This window comes from Tinamus guttatus, unplaced genomic scaffold (assembly GCF_059628265.1).
Source record: "Tinamus guttatus ecotype Peru unplaced genomic scaffold, ASM5962826v1 Tinamus_guttatus_pri_ptg000027l, whole genome shotgun sequence".
In the NCBI taxonomy this organism is placed as follows: Eukaryota; Metazoa; Chordata; class Aves; order Tinamiformes; family Tinamidae; genus Tinamus; species Tinamus guttatus.
In genome coordinates, this window is record NW_028288561.1 from 51,939 (window position 1) to 75,252 (window position 23,314).

The 23,314-nt window shown below is 47.4% G+C and overlaps 1 protein-coding gene across 1 annotated transcript; it reads left to right on the forward strand.

Annotated features, from left to right (window-relative positions):
- Nucleotides 1-2,744: 2,744 nt before the first annotated feature.
- ADA (adenosine deaminase) lies at nucleotides 2,745-22,731 on the forward strand. The gene is made up of 11 exons (XM_088528128.1): nucleotides 2,745-2,785; nucleotides 10,419-10,480; nucleotides 13,605-13,727; nucleotides 13,854-13,997; nucleotides 14,838-14,953; nucleotides 16,883-17,004; nucleotides 19,327-19,398; nucleotides 19,711-19,812; nucleotides 20,390-20,457; nucleotides 20,990-21,119; nucleotides 22,538-22,731. Exons 1-11 carry the CDS (start codon nucleotides 2,750-2,752, stop codon nucleotides 22,637-22,639), a joined length of 1,077 nt encoding a protein of 358 aa, XP_088384254.1. The 5' UTR covers nucleotides 2,745-2,749; the 3' UTR covers nucleotides 22,640-22,731.
- Nucleotides 22,732-23,314: the final 583 nt, after the last annotated feature.

Below are 23,314 nucleotides of genomic sequence, written 5' to 3' on the forward strand. Positions count from 1 at the left end.
CAGTCCTGCTTCTCTGGCAAGGAGCAGTGACCACATCTTGTCCATGGTTTGCATTTCTTCATGCATGGAGGATTTTTTGGGCTGCAAGAGCCTTATTTAGCATACTGCTGCATTTCAGCACAAACTACAGGCAGTCTGTGCTACTTAATATGGATTCTTGTTCTTGAGCTTTGCAGGCTGTAGAGATGTAGTGCTTTCAGAAGGAAAATGTTGGGTTCATAAATAGTACAGCAGTCATAGCAATCACCTGATTAAGGCAGTGATAAAGATGGATAAACTGGATCAGGATCAGGCTAATTAAAATCAGCCTGACCCCAAACCTTATTTCTAAGTCCCTGCAAGAGCTGCATGCTCTAAATGGCAAGCTCAATGTTGATCTAGAAAGAGATGAGTCTGTAGCTCACACTCAGCAGACAGACAAATCTTGCTATACCACTCCCCAGTCTGGGGCTTGGCTCCATTTACCTCTTTTGACCCTCACTAACAACTCTTCTCTTGGCAGAAGGCAGCCTATGTGTTATTTTTACCCTGAAAATTCTTTAAATGCAAATAAAGACTGTGAATTGTCCTTTCAGGTGTAAATGGCATCTCTTCCAAGAGGCTGTGCCTGCAGGAGGGCATTAAAAATCACCATTCCAGCAGGGCTGCCATAATGTGGGGTGGCCCTCTCCAGGGGAAGGTGGGTTTTGTGTGTGTGTTTTTAGGAGATGCTAAAAAATGCCTGAGAGGTGAAAGGTTTGAGAGCCAGAGTTTCCCTTGCTGCACGGACACTGTGGCTTCACTCCTGTGGCTAACTTGCATGTTCAGATGTTTGGTTGCTGCCTGGAAACTCACTGTACGCTTAAGTCCTACGTTTAATAAAAATCCCTTATAAAGCTTTGGAAAGCTGGAAAATGCCTTTCGGTAGCTCAAGAAATCCTAAGTTTAAGAGGAAAATGCCTATTGCCTATTCCTGCTGATTCAGCACAGACCCAGCATAGCTCTTGCTGCTGCATCCCTCTGGATTCTTGTGGCCCTGGGGCTGCTGTTTCCCTCTTTTCCATGAGGAAAGTGTTTTTAACTGTTAAATGCAGCCAAGGTGCTTTTAGCTATATGGAATGGATTGAGAAAGGGGTCCAGGAATTTCTCAAAGGTAATACAAGAAAAGAAAATATGAATTAAAAATTAACTGTTGCCCTCAAGCTGAGTTTTGTGTCTGAGACTGCATGTTTCTTGAATGCTTTGAGAGCATAAGTTAGCTTGGATACTGGGACCTGAGCTGAAAAAAAAATGATGTTTATTTTTTCTGTGCTTTGGTGGCTTTCGGACAGAAATCCCATTGCTGCTCTTAAGGGCAGAAAGGAGTGACTGGGGCCCTGCTGTGCTGTTGGCCTGCAGAGCAGAAGCTCTGTGGTGCTGCTGTTTACTAACTAGTGCCTTGCACCACCCGGCAGCTTCCATCTCCAGAGCCGCTTGCTGCTCTGGGCTCTTCTGCAGCACCTTTCCCTCTCTCTGAACTGCGACCATGAGGCTGCAGCACAAGGCATGGCCTGGCGGAGCACCGAAGGTCTCCCCATCCTTGGCGGAGCGGATCCCTGCACCAGGCTCTTGCAAACTGTGTCCCTCGTAAACACAGCTGGGCAAGGAGAAAAGGAAACCTCCTTTTTCAACCATTTGTGGTAGCGCTCCTGCCTCCAGGCTGGACTGCTTGCTTTGCTTACATACCAGCAGGAGCAATAATAATGTTTTACATTGATACGGTGGCTTTCATCTCCAGGGCTCTCTGCAGGCTGGAGCCTGGGCTAGGGCTGGCCTCATGTGAGCAGGTGAATTTGAGCCTTGCAGAATGGGTTGATGGGCCCTGCAGCTGCTTCAGAAATGCTGTTGTCACATCAGTGCCCTCCAGGTGCTTTGGGTCTTATCTCTTGCTTGTTCTGCCTTATGGTTCTGTCTTATGGTTCATGGCACAGATCTGCTATCAGTTGTTTGTGGGGCTAAAGGAGCATTTTGTCCCTCAAAGATGCAGGTTGCCCTGAGCACACCTGAGCATCTGCCTGTTGTAGGGCACCCCTTGCTCACACAGTACCCTGGGGGCTTCATGTTTTGTAAGAATAGCTTGGGCTAAGCTGGGGCTGTCCCCTCTGCCCCCAAGGATGAAGGAATAAAATTCAGGAGAGTCTTGGTGGTCCTGCCCATCATGTGGTGGGAGTGGTTCCCTGCTACATGTGAAATCGTGGGACCTGGTACTTTGAGGGGGGATTGGGAGGGAAGGGAGTGCAGCAGCAGGACAGAAGATGGCTGGGTCTGGGAAGGAACAAACCAAACTCTGTCTGAGATAGCAGGGGCTAAAGCCAGGTGTGTGAGGGACTAAGCAAGGCCCAAAGCCATGTGTGAAACAGGGCCTGGAGCAGCAACCCTGCAAGCAGGGAAAGGGGTGAGGAATGATTGCTCCTCAACCTAAACAACTAAATCCATTTTAGATTACAGAAATACTGTTGTGTGCGGCACTGCAGGGGAACCCTGTGAGCGTGTGCCGGTCCTGCGAGCTGAAGCTATTATTTTATCGTGTTCATATTGTCCTTCGATGTTATCTGTGGAGGAGCGATTCTGCGGGCAACTCCTGCGAGAGCTGCGGGCTCCTGGAGCTCCGGGGCCGGGCTCGGGCGGCGGCGCGGGGCTGCGCGGGCCCCGCCGCTCCCGCCCCCGGGGCGGAGCGGGGCTGCCGGAGCGGCGGCGGCGGCGGCAGGGGCAGCGGCGGCCGCGCGGCACCATGGAGCGGGGGCTGCGCGTCTTCGGGGAACCCAAGGTGAGGCTGCGGCTCCCCGGGCTCGCTCCGGGGCTCCCCCGCTGCGCGCGGGCGGCGTGAACCGGGGTGCGTCCCGACGCGGCGGCGGGACCCGCGGCCACCCCGTGTCCCCGGCGGGGCTCGCGGCTCCCCCGGGAGCGCGCTCGCCTCTAGGGCCGGCTCCATAGCCCCGCGGCGACGTGCGGGAGTCTCGGGGGCTGCCCGCGCACGCAGGGTGTCCCCTGCATCCCGCACACCAGCACCGTGGGTGTCTCCGGCACCCCAGGCTGTCAGCACACTGCGGGTGTCCCCAGCATCCCGCACACTGGCACCGCGGGTGTCCCCAGCATCCCGCACACTGGCACCATGGGTGTCCCCGGCACCCCGGGCTGTCCGTGCGCCCTGGGTGTCCCCCAGCATCCCACACACCAGCGCTGCGGGTGTCCCTGGCATCCCGTACACTGGCACTGCAGGTGTCCCCGGACTGTCCGTGCACCCTGGGTGTCGCCCTGGCCGACAGGCACTGCTCGCCCTGCTCTCCATTGCAGAGGGATGTCCTAAGGCCAAGCCAGGGCTTTGCTGCTCCTCCAGGCTAGTGGCCTGGCAGTGCGTGTGGATTTGGGGATGTTTCTGAAGGATCCAGCTGTTGAACCAGTACTTTGCTCTAGTAAAAAGTACTTTTTGGGCATTGATTTCTTTTTTAATCATGTAGCTTGGTTATTTTTCAGATATCAAGATATGATCATGGTAAATGCTGGTATGCCTTTCCTGCATTTTCACCATTTGCTGTACACATACATCCATGCAGGATCATACAGCAATGTATTTATTAATCAGATTGTGAAAGACATGAGAGGAAAGAAGGTAAAAGAGGTTCATTTGGTCACAGCAGTGTATCTCATGGAGAGCACTGCCTCAGCTGTTGAACGCCCTGCACTTGGGCTGTGCTCCCAGGTGAGCTGAGCACTGGGGAGCGGGTTTTTCTTTCCATTTGGCTCATTTGAGGCTTCACCCTTTGCTCGTTGGCAGTGAGGAGTGAGGTGTGGAGCAGCTGTGGGAGTGCAGGAGACGGGCAAGGTGGTGTGAGCGTTGCTGAGGGTCCTACTGCAAAAGCCTCTCTGTGTGCTTGGTTCGTGTTTCATTCCACTGCTGTATGAGGCTTTCCTCCCTTGGGAAGTTATCCATACAATAGCAGGCAAATATTGAGATTGAAATCCAGGGATCCTTAACATCTGCAGATGGTTAAAGTCTTTCTTGGGCCACTTGAGTTTAGGGAGATAGATGTTGATGGCATTTCATCAGCTCCAATAGTAATAGAAAGTTGCTTTACCCAATGATTTTAAATTTCTGGCTGTAGGAAGCAAGTTACTTTTTTTGTTATTAATTTTTTTTCTCCACTTGTGCATCCTCCTACTTTTCCAATCTGGGGGACAGCGGGATGCAGAAGAGAGACCTAGGAAAAAACTGCACAGTTTCTGCTAAGGTCAGTCTTCTGTTGTCTGGCTGCCTGGGTAGTGAGACTTTGGATTTCATGAGTCAGGCAGTCCCATTCAGTGCTGTGAACCTGCTAAGTCAGGCTCGACAAAAACAATTGGCTCTGAAGGCAGATAGTGGGGCTTGTTTACCCCTGTTCGTCCCACTAGGGTCAAACGAGCTGGGAAGGGTTTGTGGCTTTTCCTTCCTGTGTGCCCACACATGCTTTTTGGGGCCACCTGGGTGCTTTTCCTTTTGCCACCAAGGCAAGCAGTGACGTGCAGGGACAGTGCCCAGCAGCTCTCTGAGGGTTCATTGCGTGTCTTGGAGACCTCATGGTCCTGCTCTTCAAGGTGAGGCCTGGGATATGATGAAGGGTGAAGAAACTGCATATGTTGACAGTTGCAGCAGAAGCTGAATGCCCTGTGCCCTTGCTGTGATTGCGCCCTTCAAACACTAATGGCTTAGAAGAAACATCTGCAGAATGGCAGTTCTCAATACCAGCGGGCAAACCTTGTTATCAGGGCACCGTTGTGCCCTGCTGTCAGCGTGACCATCCGATATGTTCTTCATGCTTGGGAATAGGGAGGGAGGGTGGTTGGAGTTTGCTGTAGCTGGATGTATCCCTCAATGGTTGAGAGCTCTGGGTGACCCAATTGAGGTGTCAGGATGCTGGGTCTGCTGTGGCTTGCTGGCTTTATTTGGAAGGTTTGCGTGGACACCCTGGCCCTGCAGCCCAGCAGCCTTGCTGAGCAGGTAGTAGGTATTTGCCCTGGGTGCAAAACTGAAAAAGGCCTCCTGACTGTGCAGACACATGAGCCCTTTCCAGAACTCACTGCCTGAAGCCCCTGCTGGGACTCTGTTATTTCCTTTCTGGCAGGAGCAGTTGCAAAGCCCAATTGCTGTTGTGCTGGCCGAGGTCTTGGTGGTTGCCCTGAGCCGTGGCTGCTGTGCCCGACCCGACAACACCCTGCGCTCGCCAGGCCGCAGCACGATGGGAGCACCGGGCTTGCCGTGGCACTGCTCCCTGTGGCCCGAGCGCGGCGTCTTGTTGCGTGGGTCGGTCTGAGTGTGGACAGTGTGTGCGGCCGTAAGGACCGGCAGCTACATTTGAGCCCTGCGCTTGCATTAGCAAGGTTATCTGCAGCGAGCAAGGCAGGCGGGTTCTTACCTTACCTTACCTCTGCTCGCCAAATGGGGCAACAGCAACAAATGCCACTTCAGTGCTGCTGGAAACACAAGGTCTCAATTTTATTAGATTGATTGGGAGGCGAGAGGTCTCCAGTAGCTTGTGGTGGGGTTTGTAGTTCTGTGGTCCCTGCTAAAGCTGTCGCTGCAGCAGAGCAATGCCAAGTCACCTTCTTTCATTAGTGTCGTGTGCCCTAAAGGCACTGGAAGCCTTATACAGAGGTCTAAGGACAGAAGGTGCCCAAGGAGGTACCAGACTGGTGCTGAGAGGACAGGTACCCAAGACTGTATCATGTGGCTGCTTCCATAGATTTTTTTTTTTTTTTTCAATGAGGTGAAGCAGTATGTGCCTTGAAGTTTGTCCTCTCCCTCTTTATTTTTTATTTATTTATTTTATTTTTTGGTGGTGAGAGGTGATGGTTTTTTAATACTCAAACCCACATCCTAGTGTTCATCAAATTTGTCTGCCTAGCAACATGCGTTTGTGGGCTTTGCGAGATCGGGAGATAATACTGTGTCTCTTCACTTCCCACTCTTCTTGGTCAAGTCTTGACCCTTGCTTCTGAAGTGGGGATTTATAGTGTTTCCACATTCATCATGTGGAAAGTGACTTACATAGCTCCTGACACTGTTTTTATTAAAAAAAAATTATAAACAGATAAATCTGTTTATAAAATCTGTTTTTAAATAAACAGATAAAACAAATTTATAAATCTGTTTTATAAAAAACAGATCTTCCTTTTTGCAGTGGTCAGCACCTATTTTATCCCTTGCTGAAGTTTGACCCTTGTTAAGACTTTTCTGCCTTATTTCCTAAATATTTAATAGTTCACCAATGGCAGCTATAATTACTTTACCCAGAACTATTTTATCAACACACTAAAAGATGATAATTTGGAGTGTGTACTTGTACTAGTTTCAATAACAGGAAGATAAAGTCACTGATATGATTCTTAAATAATGCAAGTTCAACAACTGTGTGGTTTGTCTATTAACGTCTGCTAGAAATGGTCAAAATAAAAGTTGGGTTAGTTTTGCCTTTGCCATGCAGATTTTTTAGTAATCATTCCCTGGCTGATTGCATTCACAGCATGCTAAAAAGCAAAACAAAAAACTAGAAGAATGAGCACCTAGTAAGTAAACTCCCTCAAGTGAGTTAGTTTGGATGGTGATTTCTTATGTCTTGTAATAGGTAAATGAGCTTTTAACAGATCTGTTATGGTTTGCTGACCAAACCGTAAAGTAGAGAGGAAATACTGTTTGGGATGACTACAGTGGAAAATATTTTGAATGTTTAGTTAACTTCCCCTTCATTTCACTAAATTGATTCTAATTAAACTTGAAACATACATATTTGTTTGGACTGAAATACCTCATTTTGCATTTGATTTTTTTGAAGCTTGTTAAGTTTCAAATAAAACATGATTGTATTTTAAAGGCAGGAAGGTCAAGTCAGATCCACGACAGTTTCACTTTTGTTTAAGCTGAAGCCATTTGCTAGTATTTGTGCTGATAAAATAAGTGCTGGTAAGATGCTGTGGTTAATCTAAAACTTCTCTGGAGGGAAAAAATGAAATGTTCTCTTTTTCCACAGACAATCTTGCTGGAAGTTGTCTGTGCTGAGGATACACATCCTATGGTGTCTTATAATCTCTTGAAGGGTGAGTTCAAGAGATGTAAGGAGTTTTGGACTCTTTTTTAGGTAAACTTAGATGTTTAGCAAATTGCAGCAGAGTTGTATAACACGACCAGCAGGTGTAATGCTTTGCATGCAGAGAGCAGAGCTCTAGACATGCTGCTGGGGACTGCATTTGGACATACTCCACTTACACAGGTCTGCCTGCTCAGGCATCGTCGCTGAGCGGCAATTCAGTGAAACCTCTGTCTTTTTTTTTTTTTTTTTTTTTTTTTTTAAAGCCTGGGCACTTTCCTTGACTTGAAGCAAGGTCATGGCCCCCACTTAGTTCTGGGCAGGTCTTGCATTGCAGCTCTCCTCTGGTGTGTTTGTTTTGGATAAAGCACCAAGTGTGCAGCCAGTGGCCTCTGAGGGAGCAGCTTGTCCTGCTAATTTCATCCTTCTCTGGGCCAGGCAGTGGGAGCAGAGGCTTGTCCTCAGCCCTTCCTATGCAGGAACTCCTCCACTTCTGCTAAATGTCTTGCAGTAATCTGAGGAGCATGAGGAGTTAGTTGGCAGCTGTGTAAAGGATTCCATGAGTCCAAGTAACCTCTTGGAGTTTGGGGCTGCCTAGTGTTACATAGGAGTTTCTTAACACTTCTGTGACTGCAGTTTAGGTGCCACCCAATGCAAAGAAGCAAGTGACAGTGGGGGAAAAACCCCCTCCTAGAGTCACTGCTCTCCAGGCATCTTGCTGCAGCAGCAGAAAGCAGATGGCTTGCATGCATAAAGAACACAATTTGCTTTCATTTAGTGTTTTGCATGCAGGGATGGTTTTGCAGCAAACAACTTGGAAATACTTGGAGTGAGAAGACTGTTGATTGATCTTGTTTGGTTTTTGTGTCCAGCAGGAGTGAGTCAAGCCTATAAGTCCATCAGACGGTCACAAAGGACATTAAAAACCTTAAGGAATGGAGCTTGCATGATTTTGAAATTAGAATGGAAGTCTGTGAGCGTAAAACATGCCAGGCTTCCACATCTGGTGATGCAGATCATGTCCATAATCTGTTATTTTATCTGCTGCTTCTCAGGACATTTAGTCCTAGCAAGCAGTATTGCATAACTTTGAGGAAAGATTGGATTTTGCCCTTTTAAAGTCTTAATCTCTGTAGATTCAGATCATGTCTTGGGAGTAGGAGAACTAACAGGGCTATCGTCTTACAACCTGCCAGCAGAGACATGTTCAGAGGCAGGGGTAGGTGGAATGAGAAGGGTGACGGGGAGAGGACTTTCAGGGAAGGCTGTCCAGTAGGTGCTGCGGGGTCCTGTGTCGCGTGGTTTGAGGTGGTGACTGGTGCATCTGAGCTGTCCTTGAAGGGTCCAGCAACATGGAGAGGGTGCTTTTTTTTTTTTTTTTTTTCTTCAGGAGGGAACTAAATTTAGCCTCATTTGGAACTTGCCAGCCAAGGCAGAAGTGTATGGTATCACTGTGTGTGTGTTTAAATGAACTGAGGAGCTCACACTCACAGGGCTATTTGTGATGCCTGGCTTTGTTGATTGCAATGAAGATGCAGGCTCAATGCATCCAGCTGCTGTGAGCCTGTTACCTGCATTCTGCTGCCCAGCAAGCGCACATCCCCAGTGGCAGCTTCATGGTCTTCCTGTGTAGATGGCCTGACCCCAAGTGCTGTCCTGCTCCAACAGTGACAGCCTTTTGCAGCTGCGGTCACTGAAGACGCTGGCTGTGAATCAGACATGTGCAGAAAATGAGTCTTTTCATGTGCTTAGCCTGAGTGTAGGACACCTGGAAGAGGTGAGGATGGGTGCGAGCTTTGGGGTCACGAGCGCAAGCTCCAGAGGCGGCAGCTCCAAGCAGGACACTGGACCAGCCTTGTGCCTGTGTCGCCAGCTCGTAGCGGTGGCTTCGGAGGAAGGCGAAAGAGCTTTGAAAAGGACAGTTAAATTAGCCTGCTTGTAGGAACTGCTTATTTTCCTGCCAGTTTTTCTTGGTTATTGTTGGATAACATAACCTGACCTCAGGGGGCTTGTAGATACTAATGAGTAACTGTGGGTGGTTTGGTTATTCAGGCAAATGTCCAGTCCTTCTCTGAATTCTGCTAAAATCTTAACATACTGTAGCAATTATCTTCATGGAATAATTTTCAGTGTTACAGCTAGCAAGAGCTTTGTTTTTATTTTGAGTTGCTGCTTTTCAGTTTTGTTGGCTGTTCTTTCTGACTTTTGATAGACTAAGTGTGCTTGACTTGCACCCAGTATTAAGGGAGTAAAGAAGTATCCCAGTGTCACCACACATTAGTGTCTTTTAAATGATGATGTCTGAAATCTTGTCGCATGCAGGTGTGGCAGTGAGTGCAGAGATGCAGATATCTCAGTGCAGAGATGGTTCATTTCATCCACATCTTAAAGACCTGTGGGGAACAAAGCCAGTCTTGTAGCTATTCCTTCCCAGTACCTGATCTGGGCTTCAGATTCTCTTCCCAGTTAAAGAATAATGAAAGAAAAATAAAGTTATTTTGTAGGCCACTCACTACCCTGTTACTTAAAAGAAAACAGTTCTGGAAATAGGAAGACTTACCTGAAACAGCTGATGTTTTCCCTTCTTAGCTTTACTTCCAAATGACTTTTGTCATGTTTTTCCCAGCCCAGGGGGGAAAAAAAATATTGCTTTCTTTTCCATGTTTTTTTCTGGATTATTTCAGCAATAATTTGGAAACAGCTTCAAAGCCATCTGATTTGCTGTCTCATCTGTTCTGAGTGAATTGTTTTCATGTTGTATTATGAAAAGAGCCTGTTAAACAATATGGGGCAAATTCTGTTCTTGTTTATAGCACCTTTTACCTCAGGAATCCTTGCGCAGGATTAAAAGGTTACATGCCGTAATAATACCAAGTAATTAACAATATAGCAGGATTAGATTCTTGAAAGTCAAGTCAAAGTTCTCATGTAATAACTTCTGCAAAAAAAAAATTAATTGATGCTTGAGGATATGTGAGTTAGGGGAGGCAGCTGGAAAGCAAAGGTGCTTGGAGTTTGATCTGTTCACTCCTCCTGAGCTGTGCAAGCCTCATTGGAATAGGACAGTTCTTAAAGCAGTGCAAATACTACTGAGAATAGGTGAATTTCTAAAAATCTGTTAAATGTGTGAGCTGCAGTAGGAATAAAAACAAATAGTGGGACAATACAGAGATTGCCAAAATTACATTTTTTGATACTGGTTTTAGTCTATTTTTACTTCCTTTTCATGACTGTGTCCCTGTATTAGCTACACTTATATCTGTAGGAGCACTATCTGCTTATCTCTCAACTTTTGCTATGGCTCTAAGAGTACATCACTGATTTCTCTTTATTTTATTGTAGGTTGAACTTCATCTCCATCTGGATGGAGCTATTAGACCAGAAACCATCTTATACTTTGGCAAGTGAGTGGACAGTGGGGGAAAGCTGTGGTTAGCGTGGAATAATTTTTTGCTTTGGTGTCCTAAGCAGGTTCCTGCGCTCCTGAAGTGCGCCTGGATAGAGTGGCTTTCTAGGAAGGAGGCACTCCCTGGGTTTTATCTTGACCAAAGCCTAATTATCAGTGTGGAACACATTGAGGCTAGCAGGTTCTAATTGCTCAGTAAAAAAAAAAAACACCCAATTTTCACTTCATGCATGGAACAAGCAGTCATACATGTCCATACCTACTCCCATGCCTTTTCTTTGTTCAGTTTGAGGGTAAAAAGCTTATTTTTACAGGCTAAGACAGCTCTTTCTGCATGTTCTGCAGGCAGCAAATCCAACTGGTGGTAGTTGGGCTCTGTTCTGCCCGTGTGGTGTGAGAGTATCCAGCGCTTTCCAGACTGCAGTGTTGCAGCTGGGCTGAACTGATAGGAGGTGCATGAAAAAGCAGTGTCCCAGCACTGTGGTTATTTCTCAGCAACCTGGGAAGCTAGAGCTAAGAGGAGCCACCTATGACAAAAGAAAAAAGGTGCCATATAAAGAGATAGTTGTCTGCTTTGAATGTGTCACTAGGAAGTGATGCAGTTGGGTTCTAAGTTTTTCATTTCTTTTTCCACATTCCTAATTGTAAAATTGTATGAAGTGAAAACTTCCTGGGAATGTCCTTTCAGTGGTGGTATCATGCCATAATCTATGGAGGAAAAAGGTCGTTCTTTCATCTGCTTGTGTGTGTTTAAACCCCAAACTGCTGCTATTCAGCATGGCATTTTGTTTGATCCTAACAGTCAAAAATCACATTAGTGTGAGTGACCCAGGAAAGCACTCAGCAGTGACTTAAATACAGGTTGCTCCCTTCACCGAGCCCATATTTGCCTTCTTGCTTAAATATGGCTTATGTGTGGGAAGCACCAGGGTAAATGATTAACTGGTGAAGGAACCTGGCTCCACAGCTGGAAACAAACAAAAAACCTCAAGACTTCTTTGAAAAGCTAATGGACACTACTAGATATCCTCAGATCAAGAATATGGTAAGTTTAAAGATTTCAGGAAACAGTTCTTAGGTACTACTTTGGTAACTTTGGGCAAGAAATAATTCTTGAGGAAGAAAGGAAATGGTTATGGGCATCCTGTAAGCCCAGTAGGCTTCAAGACAGTGTGATTCCTAAGGGGAGTAACCTTTCTGAAGGTCTTTCTCCAGTGGGCATCCAGCTATAAACTTTGCAGTGCTCTTGGAATAACTAAGGTAGATCAGAAAAGTGAGTCTCAATTATTGTGGGATGTCCACATGGGAAGCTGAGTAAGGATTTCTCTTGATTTCCTCCTTACCACAGGAGTTTGCAGGCTGAAGTGCAGAGGTAAAAGTCCTGATGGGTTAGTCACTGTTCTGGCTTCCTTGAGGCTCTGCTCAGTCTCTGTTGCCAACATAGGAAAAGTGCCTGCATGGATCCCAGGAGGGTCTTGGGAGTCCTGAATCTTGGGAGATATCAGCCTTTTGAGCGCCCCACATTTCTTTTGCTTAGAACTGAAACCCTCCTTCTTGAGGGCATGCTATATTTTAGTATATTTTAAAGCCCTCATATCCCCCAGGGCTGCTAAACTGCATAGCATCCCCCAGATCTGCCATTCCCCTTGATGAAGCAACCATGCTCACAGTGTGTGCAGATAAACCTAAATCCAATGGGGCTCTGTAGGAGTCTACCTTAACTTGGATATATGAAGCTGCTTGTGGTCTGTTTTTAAAGGTAAAGAGCTAGAAGCAAGTTTACTAGCTGGTGACTGATCACATACAAGTAAAATGAAGCCATTGGGATGTATAGCCCCCAAGGGCATTGATTTGATGCTGCAGTTTTTAGAAACTTTCACTCAGTCTGGTCTGCGACACAAAACCATTTAGAGCAGCAGTGGGGCAGTTCACAGAGCTGCAGTGGGCTGAACCAACAAGCAGGGTGACATGGGGGGGACAGTAACACCAAAGCCATGGTGCATTTGTCCATCAGAGATTGTTAGCAGATCATCCCAAAGGGCTGCAGTTTGACTGCATGGCAGCTGTCCTTTGAGAATCACTTGAAGGAATTCAGGAAAACAGTGTTGCTGACAGGACCCTGGGGGGAAGCTTTCCCTAGGCAGGTGGAGGAAGATGTGGGCCCTGTTTTCAGAAGAGGCAAAGGATGTGTCCCTGGGGTGCAAAGGGCAGGACAGGGAAGAAAGCCAGTGCCCTGGCACTAGCAAACATCTGCTAAGTGCCAGCAACTTAATCTCTGCTGATTGCATGTGAGCGCTGGGCATAAGGCTGATTTCCTTCCAGCCCAACTGTGGGGAAGTGAGTAATGTTCACTTAGCCCAGGAACAGTGTCATTTGGGCTGCTTTGCTGCAGTTTGCTCCTTGGGATGGCTGCTGGTATTGGGAGGCTAAAACCGTCTGTGGCTCTTTGTGTCTCTTAGCAAAGAAATTGTAATTCATCATGGCAGGACTGGAGAGGAGAGAGGATTAGAAACCAATGTCTAGTTGTTATTCCTAATTTATGTTAATATGCAAGAAGAGGATGGCAGGAGGCTAAAGCTTGCCTTGGAAACATGCAGCAACCTCAGCAAACAGCCCTGTCAAGCAGGAGCAGTCCGTGGAGATGCTCTGGCTGCTCACAGGAACACTTTGTCCTCCCAAGCCATGTGCTGCTTGTGGAGTTGGAGCACTGGAGTTTGGGTGGGCTTGAGGAGGCTGCATAAGGAGGAACCACCTCCTTCATGTTTTTTGGCAGTTCTGCTTCTAGGCCTCAGAAGTGCCAAAAAATAATCCAGAGTCTTTTTAGATGAACTCCCTCTAAAGCCATAAAAAAAGCCCCAATAACAAGTGCCAGGCCTGTTCCTGCTGGGTCACGCTGGGCTCGCTGCTGCACGATGCGCTCACATGCGAATTGCCTTCCTCCCCACGAGGTCAGGCTGCATCTGCGGGGGAAGGGGGGGTGTTTGGGAAGGACAACTTGTGCTGTGTGGCTTCTGCAAGGAGAGGGCTTAAAGCTGCTGGTTCAGCATACAGCTGCTCCTCACAATAAGCTGATGAGATGTGCGATAACCCTTCCTGACAGTGAAGTGTGACTCATTTTCTAGGAAAAGGGGCATTCCTCTTCCTGGCAGCACTGTCGAGGAGCTCTTGGAGCATGTCAGCTACAAAACACCCCTGACGCTTACCAAGTTCTTGGAGAAATTCAACCTGTACATGCCGGCCATTGCGTGAGTACCTGCACTCACCCTCGCTATCTGGTTGCGGGGATGCCAGGCCTTGCAGTGGCCGTGATGTCACAGGGCCCAGCAGCCCTGGCTCACATGGGTGCTGGGGCCCCTTCCCCATTTCCGCAGGGGGGACCGTGAGGCCATCAGAAGGATTGCCTACGAGCTGGTGGAAACCAAGGCAAAGGAAGGCATTGCCTACGTGGAAGTGAGGTACAGCCCCCACCTCCTGGCCAACTACAAGGTGGAGCCGATTCCCTGGGGCCAGAAGGAGTGAGTAAGGCCAGGGAGCGGCGAGGCTGGGACGAGGAGGCTGAAAGGGGTCGGAGAAATTCCTCATGGGAGAATCTGTGGCTGCACTGCTCACTGGTGGGCAGCGGGGTAACCGAAGGCTTCTCTCTCCTCAACTGCAGCAGGATCCGGTGCTCTTCCACCCCTCATCCCTGCTAATAGTATTTTCTTTTTCTCATAATATTTCTGCCTTGCTTTGGATGCTTAATTCTTGGCTGGAGCCGCCTCCGCACGAGCGAAGCTGGAGTTGGACATGTCGACTCGCTGGCTGAGGCAGCAGTTGGGCGCTGGTGGGACCCAGTGCTGGATCCTTGCTCCTAGCTTTGCGATCTTCCCTGCTTCTGCGCATATCTCTGATCAAATCGGTGCCAAGCTGCTCTGCCCCTCATATGCCGTTGCGGGGTAGAGCTGGCCAGCACCCCCCTATGGCCACTGAACCGCAGCCCCTGGGCAGTCTCCAGGTTGCAGCCGAGAGCTGCGCCAGGCCTGTTTGGCAAAGACACCTCGGGCTGCCGATGGGCCTGAGCAGCCGGGGGATCTCCTCGCCTGGGGCTCGCCTCCATCTCAGGAGGCATCTCTGCATGTTTTTCACCTGCCAGCTCACAGCTCCGGGCATGGAGCTGTGTGCGAGGCGCTTCTTGGCGATGCACATGGGAGCCCGTGGCCATCCAGGCTCTGCAGCAGCCTCCCGTGTGCCTTGCTGGCAGCAATGTGGGGCTTGGCGTGGAGTGGCCTTCAGGTGCTGCATGTGCCCTGGTGGGTCTCCAGCACTGTGTCCTCCTGGTCTGCTACTGACTCCTTTCTTTTTCTCTCCTACTGCAGGGGAGACCTGACTCCGGATGAAGTTGTTAGCCTTGTTAATCAGGGACTGCAGGATGGAGAAAGGGATTTCCGCATCAAAGTCAGGTCTATTCTATGCTGCATGCGCCATATGCCAAGTAATGTATTGCAGCCCATCTGCTGCTCTGCTCCCCTTTTCCTGACTTGTTGGGTGTGTGTGAAGTTCCATGGGTTCAGGTCCCCGCAGAAATGCTGGACAGCACCAGTCACATGGCTCTGGTTTCCCCATGGGGCCAGTGCTGCGGGCAAGTGGTGGGTGTTCCTCTTTGTACAGGGGAGATGGGGCTGGGAACAAAGACACTTTTCTTAAATCAGGGGCTTGAAGCTCTCTGAGGAAACTGCTGTGATTCTATGAAATGGGCAGCTGGTTGTGAAAGAGGAGAACTGTTGACGCAACCAGGATCTGAAAAGCTAGCTAAAGAAACTAGAAGAGCTCTCCTTTCCTCTGCCCTGGGAAGTGTACTTTGAGTACATCTGAGATGTACCTCGCTCCCTGCCCAAGGGCTGAGGATTTCCTCAAGGCACTTGAAGCTACTTTAAAAGGGGAGGGCAGATTTTCTGGGCTGACAGCAGCGGCTGCTGGGGGATGTTCTCTGGATCTTCAGAGCACCCAGGACATTGTGTGGGGCAAGGGCACAAAAATAAACAGTCACAGGAGGAGGAACAAGGATGAAATCTAGCACTTCCTATGCGGTCAGGGAGATGAAACCTTCGCAGCTGGATATCGCATGACTACAATAGTATTCTCCTTAGCTGGTCTTTTTGTGGGTTAGCCAAAAGAATTGCGGGTAGTGAACTCTGCTGATTCCAGCTCCAAACACATGAAAAACTTAGCTACATTTTAAGTATGTTTGACAAAATCAAACACTGCACATGCAGCGTGCACTTGCACAGCAGTAGGAATTGCTCTTGTAATCTCCTGAAAATGTGGTCCCAGGGCAGAAACTTACCTGGAGTTAGGGATGTGCTTGACCTAAGAGTCTTTAGCGTCAGACTGTGGGATTTGCTGCACAGTGAGAAGGCCCCCTTTAATTTATGAAGTGTTAACAGAAGGGCAGAGATGCCAGTCAGAACTGGTGAGTATTAAATTTGTCAATAAAATAATGGCATATTATGCCCTCATAACTTGACAAGTATGAAACTGAGGGAACAAAAAGGTGAAGTTGTTTGCATTTTTTATGATTCAGTCATATTAACGTATGTGCACAGCAGGTGTACAGTGTTAATAATTAACACTAGAGTTTATCTCTGTTTCTTGGCCTTTGCTAAGGGTAAGTGCTGTGTCAGCTAATTGATCTCCAAGAAAGGAGATGGCATCTTACTCTATCCTGATCAGAGGTAACTCTGAAGTAGCCGTTTGGCAGTTATTACTCTTGTTCTCACTGAAGCCATAAAGCTATAAAACACTGTCAGCATTAAAGGTCACGCTTCCAGGTGGCTAAACAGCTCATTTCTGTCAGACAGCATCTACCATCTAGGTGGGGAAAGTCTAGCATGTTTTGCAAGGGACTAATGATGCTTGTATAGAGGACCTCTGGGGATCACTTCCAACCCAAATCATTCAGCAATACAATCCTTTTGACATACTAGTTCTTCCCTTTCCCCTCACCTTGCTTGTGTCTGTGTCAGAGCTCCTAAATGATTTGAGACTCCTCCTACACAGCATTTTATGGCACTTATTCTAAAGAGTGGTCTCTGTCCAGTTCAGCTTACCTTGGGCTAGCTACAGCAGTTGGCCACCCACTTTTTCTCTTTTTGGGATGGTGATGAGAGCAGTTTTATGCCTGGGAAATGTAGAACTTTCTTCTGTTTTGATTGTTAGTAGACTGGTCAGTGTGCAGCTTTTATTTGTTTGAATATGGCAAATCTTTCTAGGATTTTGTTAACTTTTGAGTGTCCAATCACAGAAAACACCAAAGAAAACAGCTCTCACATTCTAGTCGTATGTCCAAAATTTGTTTAGAAACCTACTTGGGACATGACTCTTGTCAATGCTTCCTCCTGAATCTTGATGCTGTCTCTTCCAGGCTGGTCTCCAGAGGTGGTGGAGCTCTGTAAGAAGTATCAAAACAACTCTGTGGTAGCCATAGACCTGGCAGGGGATGAGTGCCTGAAGGTGGACTCTTCTGAGCATAGGAAGGCTTATGAGGTTTGTCAAATAGGTTTCTTCAAATAAATTATAACACCGAGTTCTTCCTGGTGAGGGGGCATGCTGCACTTTATTCAGACTCCAAACAGCTGATAGATCTTAAGTCCTTGAGCTTACTAAAAGCATTCTACTAAAGAGCAGTATTAGTCTGTGTAATTCTAAATGATTAATAGTGGATGTCCTTACTTAAGCAGGTTGTTAGAGCTTGGGTTAGGAGTGCTATCCCAAAGGGATGCTGGGTGCAGAGCTTGCATTCCTCTGCAGAGGTCCCTCTGTCTCCTGTTAGATGGGGTCTGCTTGTGGTGCTCTATTAAACTGCAGCTAAATGTGGAGCAGATTAGTCTTTCTAGTCTTCAACTGATGGAAAGCACCTGAATAATGTAGAGCAAGTGAAATGTTTGCAGTTCTGTGCTGTGCACACAGCTGTGCTCTGTTATACAAGATGAACTGAGCAGTTCTCATGCTCAGCATCTTAACTGCCTATCTTGTATCTTAGCATGGGATATATTAACAGGGTTTTATTAATTGATTGGCAGGATATTTCGTGTCCCATCTGTGCCTGTGGTACTGCAGCTCAGACTTCCCCGTCTTAAGGATGTTGCTACATCAGTGACTCATCAGGGCTCTTAGGTACTGAAGGAAACTCTTTTCCAGGGCATCAGCCCCTCTTGGCCTACACGAGTGGAATGTATCCCTGAAAATCCTGCTGTGCTGCTCTGTGATATGTAATAGATCTGAGGGAAATGGAGAGACTTGTGATGACATGATCAGATGTCTCCCTTGGGCTAAAGTTCCTGGGATGGTCATGTTCTCCCTGGGAGCTTTTGGAGACTGCTGCAAGGGGGGAAATAAGAGATAACAGTGACAACAGACAAGTGACTCACTTGGCTGTGAGTGCTAGCTGCAGAGGAAGACTGGAAGTGCTGGCTTAGGAAAAACTTGCTGCTAAGTGTTTAGACATCTGTCCTGGGAAAGGGAAGGCAAGTCCCTCTGGAGAGGATGTGTCTACAGCTGGCTGTTAAACATGAGCTCCCTCTTGGATGCAGTCAATGGGGGACAGCTCAGGGAGTCCAATTTCCAGAAGGCAGGAGGGTAAGTGGTGGAGGATCACACTCCACGTGTTCTTCCCAATCCCTTTCCTTGCATCTCTGCTTCTGACTCCTGCTGGGATATTTAGGGGTGGCTGTCTTAGGAGTCGGCAAAGGAAAGATTCTTGGAAACAAACAGAAAATCTCAGTGTTGGTGTGAGTCTCATCTCTAATCCTTGTCTAGTGCTTTGGCCAAAGGGATTTTTTTTTCTTCAAAAGAAGAGACAAAATATCAGCTGCTGGGGAAATGTTAAGCCTGCCTGGAACACAAGGAGGATAGGCTGCCTTGTGGACAGGTGGGTGCAGGGCTTGTCTGGGGGTACCTTGGCAGAGCCTGGCCTCACCACTGCTGGGCCTGGGCAGGCAGCAGGGGAGGAGCTGAGAACTCTTTTGTAACTCAATAAATAAATAAAAAGCCATGAAGGGAAGCTTGTCTGATGCAAGCTGGGGCTTGTAGCCTGCTCATAGCGGCTGGCTGCATGACCCTTTTACAGTAAAGCAAGTGCCAGGCTTCCCCGGAGGCCAGGCAGGAGGGAGCTCCGCTTCCCAAGGCCCCGGAGGTCCCTGGAGAGGCTGCAGAGGGAGCATCCCTGGGGGTTTTTTCAGGATATCCCTGGAGACTGGCCTGTAATGTGCCAAATGCTGCTCACCTCCCCAAAGTCTGCAGAACCTTCCCAGCCTTGGTGCTGGCTGCAGTGGCTTGTCCCCAGCCCCTCACAGAAATGAGGCATATGGACTCTGGCTGTTGCTTTCCTTCTACCCTGGTAGCTTTTAAATTCTTGTCAGACTTGGCTGCAGTTGGCCAAAAGAGTAGAAGAGAAGAGGTGAAGACAAAAATTTCTGCAAGTTTCACTTATTAAAGCAAGTGGGCAGAGGAAGGAGAGCTTTAAAGTTTGTCCTCTCTGGAGAGGACATAGTGATGAGCTCAGTGTTTATTAAAAGACCCTGGAGAAGTTGGCTGGGCTCCATGTGGAAGGTAACCAGGCTTTCTAAGTCTCTCTGCTTGTGGTGTTAACCAGTCTCTCCTCTTTTAGCCTGTGCTACAGCACAGCCTGAGAGAATGCAAATCTTGCAGGGTGTGGAGTGTGCAGTTTGGGAGCTCCTAGCCCAGACTTGTTGATCTCCCTTGCTATGTTACTGGGGCGCTAGGCAGTGGAAAAGGTATCTGCTGAAAGCAGTTGGCTGACCTTGCTCTGTGTGACTGGACAGCAGTGTTTCCTGCCTTGCTTTTCAGGAAGCTGAAAGATGCGGCATTCACCGAACTGTCCATGCTGGGGAGGCTGGACCACCTGCTATGATCAAGGAGGTGAGAGGAGATTCTGGCCCAGGGCCGAGCAGGGGTCAGCAGGGTGGTGGGGTGTCTTTGTAAGATGAGCAGGAGGGTTGGGAAGAGGCCCTTAGTACAATTTTGTAGAGGGAGAAGTTCTTTGTGTATTCATAAGGGAGCAAAAATGTGGGACCCAGAGAGCAATCTAGCTCCAAGTTTTCAGAAAAGGATCTCCTGGGGTGTATTTTAGACATACAGGCTGCAGTCCTGGTGGGCTGGTGGGGCAGGGAGCTCTCATGTCACATGGGAGCTTGGCCTGAACTCAGAGCTGTGTTTCTCTGTGCTCTGTAGGCAGTTGACCTCCTGAAGGCTGAGCGCATTGGCCATGGCTACCATGTCCTGGAAGACCCTGAACTTTATAAGGAGCTGTTGAGAAGAAAGATGCATTTTGAGGTAAGGCCGATGTCTCAGAATGGAAAATTGGCCCTTGTGCAGTCTGTGCTTCAGCCCAACATCCTGAGTAGAGGCTGCTACGTGATACTCGAGTGCTGAATGATCTAGGCAGCACTGTTGAACCAAGATTCCCAAAGCTGCATAGCAGAAGTACGGTGACAGCTGGTGACATTGGGATCTTTATTGTGTGAAGCCCTGGAGCTCACATCAGTTTGCAAGAATTGTGGAGCACAGAGAAATGTTCCTGTTCATGGTTTTTGTTTTTAGTTTTAGGATTCTTTTTCCTCTCCCTTTTTTCAGTGTTTTCTTGGTTGTGTTCCACAGACTACCAGTGGTTGGCAGCAATGGGAAATGTCCCCTCAGCCGTTGCCCACTCACTGTAGCAGTGGCAGTAGATTTCTCGATCTGCGATTTGGAATGCACATGGTCCTGCCAACTCAGGGGCTGAGGGCAGGCAGTGAACATAGGTGTTGTGACCCTTTATCTGTCTTTATCAGTGTTCTTAGCTATCTGCATATCCAGCAGTATTTCAGATCTGCATAGCTAATTCTGTGTTTTTTTAAACTCCCACAAACAGGTCTGCCCTTGGTCCAGTTATCTTACTGGAGCTTGTCTTCCGGACTTTAGGAAACACCCAGTAACACAGTAAGGCCTTTAAATAGTGTATAATATTAAAGTAACCAATCCAAATCCTAGTTGTTTATAGCTGCTTTGTTACTTTGCAAGGGAAATACTATATTCCTGTAAGTAGTTAGATTTGTATGTCCTTGTTCTTCCTCACCAAGGAATCTGGTGTAGCTGGAGTAAGTGTGAAGCCCTCTCATATGAGGCCTTCCTGTCTGCTCCAGCCCTTCTTGGGGCTGCTGAGCATCTAGAGCTTCAGCTGCTTCACATGGGGCATTAGCTTGAGTTTCAGCATGAGAGCTGAGCTGAGCATCCAAGCAACAGACCTTGCTGATGCCCTACTCCTTGCTCTGCTGAAGTACAGATCAGTGAAAAGCAGTGGTGAAAAGCTAAGCAACATGTGTGTGTCCAGCAATGTTAACTACATGGACAACCAGATATTTTTTTGGTTTTGTTTTTTTAATTTTACTGTGTTTTTATCCTGAGAAGTATGCAAACATTGCCACATCCATGAATGAACATTTACCCCATTCTAAACTCTGTTTTCTTACAGATTTAGGAAGGATCAAGCTAACTATTCCATAAACACTGATGATCCCCTCATCTTTAACTCCACTATTGACAAGGATTATGGCATAGTAAAGGAGTACATGGGCTTTACTGAAGAGGAGTTCAGGAGAGTGGTAGGTTGGCTTCAGCTGGATGCTCTGCATTATGTCCCATTGCAGCCCAGAGTGATTGTCTGTATTTATATTTTTGTAAACTTGAGGAGTTTTCACTGGAAGTAAAAAATCCTGCATTTTCCCTGTAAGCACTAGACACTGGATGGGAGACACCAAGAGCACTGTGGATGCTCTGAGACAGCTAGTGAGATGGCTAGTGTAAGTACAGAAAGCAGGAGGGGTCTGAAGACTCCTTTGTGCAGCTGGGCTCCAAATGTTACACATGTTCTGGCCAACTGCTTTGGTCTTTACTGAGGATGGGTTAGAGTAGAAAGTGCCTGCTGCAGTCCTTCAGACAGATCTGAGCAGTTGGGAAGGAAGGAGTGTGTTTGGTTTTTTTATTATTATTATTTTTATTTTTACCCTTCCCCTGGATTTGGATTTGCAGGTAGGCAGGTGAAGACCTCCTGAGAAATTGGTCAAGATTCAGCATGTACAGAAGCACTTGTGCTTTTTGCATGTATAACACGAGTATGCAATAATCATGGTATGACCTGGCATACAACTGAACTGAACACAGTGACACAGTTGGCTTTGATCTTGGCATATGCAGTCATTTATGATCTCAACACATCCTAAAAACTGTCCCTAATCAGTTACCTAAATCAAGCTCCCAACACTTATCCTGTCCTACAGTCTGGGTACTAAGTAAAGCCTTCCTGGTTAGCATGAGATCCATGCTGATTTGATGGCTTTTACTTATGTACTTATGTGTCTATAGACAGATCTGTGAACTTAGCTACTGTTTGGGAATCTTTGCCTGGAATTGGAAATTCAGGATGTGCTTTACAAGAGAACATTAGTGCTGCTCTGTCCTCTGGCCGGAGGAACAACAGGGTCCTCTTCTCCCATAGACTGACTTATCCTCTGGGTCTGGGAGGAAGAACAGGGGACAGCTCTGAACTCTGCCACCCTGAGTCCAGCTGCTTTGCTTCCAGCTCTCCTTTTCTGTTCTTGCAGAAGCCAGGCTATTCCTGTATAATAAAAGAAATCTCCCTGCATGAGACAAGCATGTTAAACTGTGTAGTGAGTCAGCTTTGTCACTGCAGCAGCATATCAGCCTGCTGCCAGACCAAATACTGTGAAAAGTCTCTTATCCAAGGGGAAGTCTGGAGCATAGGAATGGCTCTAAAGTGCATATTCTTAAAAACTCTGAAACCTTTAGAAATATCTTTGTGTCTGTCTCCTTCCACTTAGGGTTTTTGCTAGTGGTGGGCCAGAATAGCTGTAAAATGAAGCCATGGAAATGTATCTAGGAATGGAGAATATTATGCTCTCCCTCTTGTTAATGCTTAGAGACAGATGTTTGGATCTGTACAATCACATTCATATCTGCTGTGTCTAAATGTCTCCTTTCTGTTCCTCTTCTGCCTCCCCAGAACATCAATGCAGCCCGGTCCAGCTTCTTACCTGAGCAAGAAAAGCAGGAGCTTCTCAATACCCTCTATGAAGCCTATGGGATGGTGCCCAGTGCATCTTGATGCAGCTCTACCAGGCAGCACAGAGCAAAGACCCTTCTTGGTTGACTCCTTTCTGCCCTGGTGGGAGCACCAGGGGAAGGTGCCCAGAGTTGGTCTCTTATTGGTTCCCCTTTATTAACTTTTGTAGCAGAATTGGGCCACCATGATCTATTCCATATATCACTCCCTACATATCATCTTTCAGATGGATATCCAGTTCCCCATTTTGCTATTGTGCAAGTAGACTACAGCTCCTTCTTGGCCTGACTTCCCTTCATATGCCAATTTATCTGTAGAGTAAGTGAGAACAGAAGAGCATTCTCTGCTTTTTTTCTTATGTTCCCCCCCTGCTTTAACTTAATAACCCACTCACCTGCCTTAGACCTTGTGACTGTGGCCAGAGTTAACCCTCACCTATCTAGGGAAAAGGTGAGTTAACTCTGAAAAGTAATAAGCAGGAGCTCAGAAAAAAGAGGTTTAATCCCAGTTGTGCAGATAAGAAAGTTTGGCCACCACTGTATTTACCTAACAAGACTAGATCGAGAACAAGCTAGAAGCTGGCACACTTACTGATACACAGGTCTGAAGGGCATTTAAAAATACCTTTTTTGGCATTCTTTCTTGAATATGGAACTCTGTGTATCAGGCCTTACAATGTCACTGCCACAAAAGCACAAACCTTGGGCCTAGGGCTCC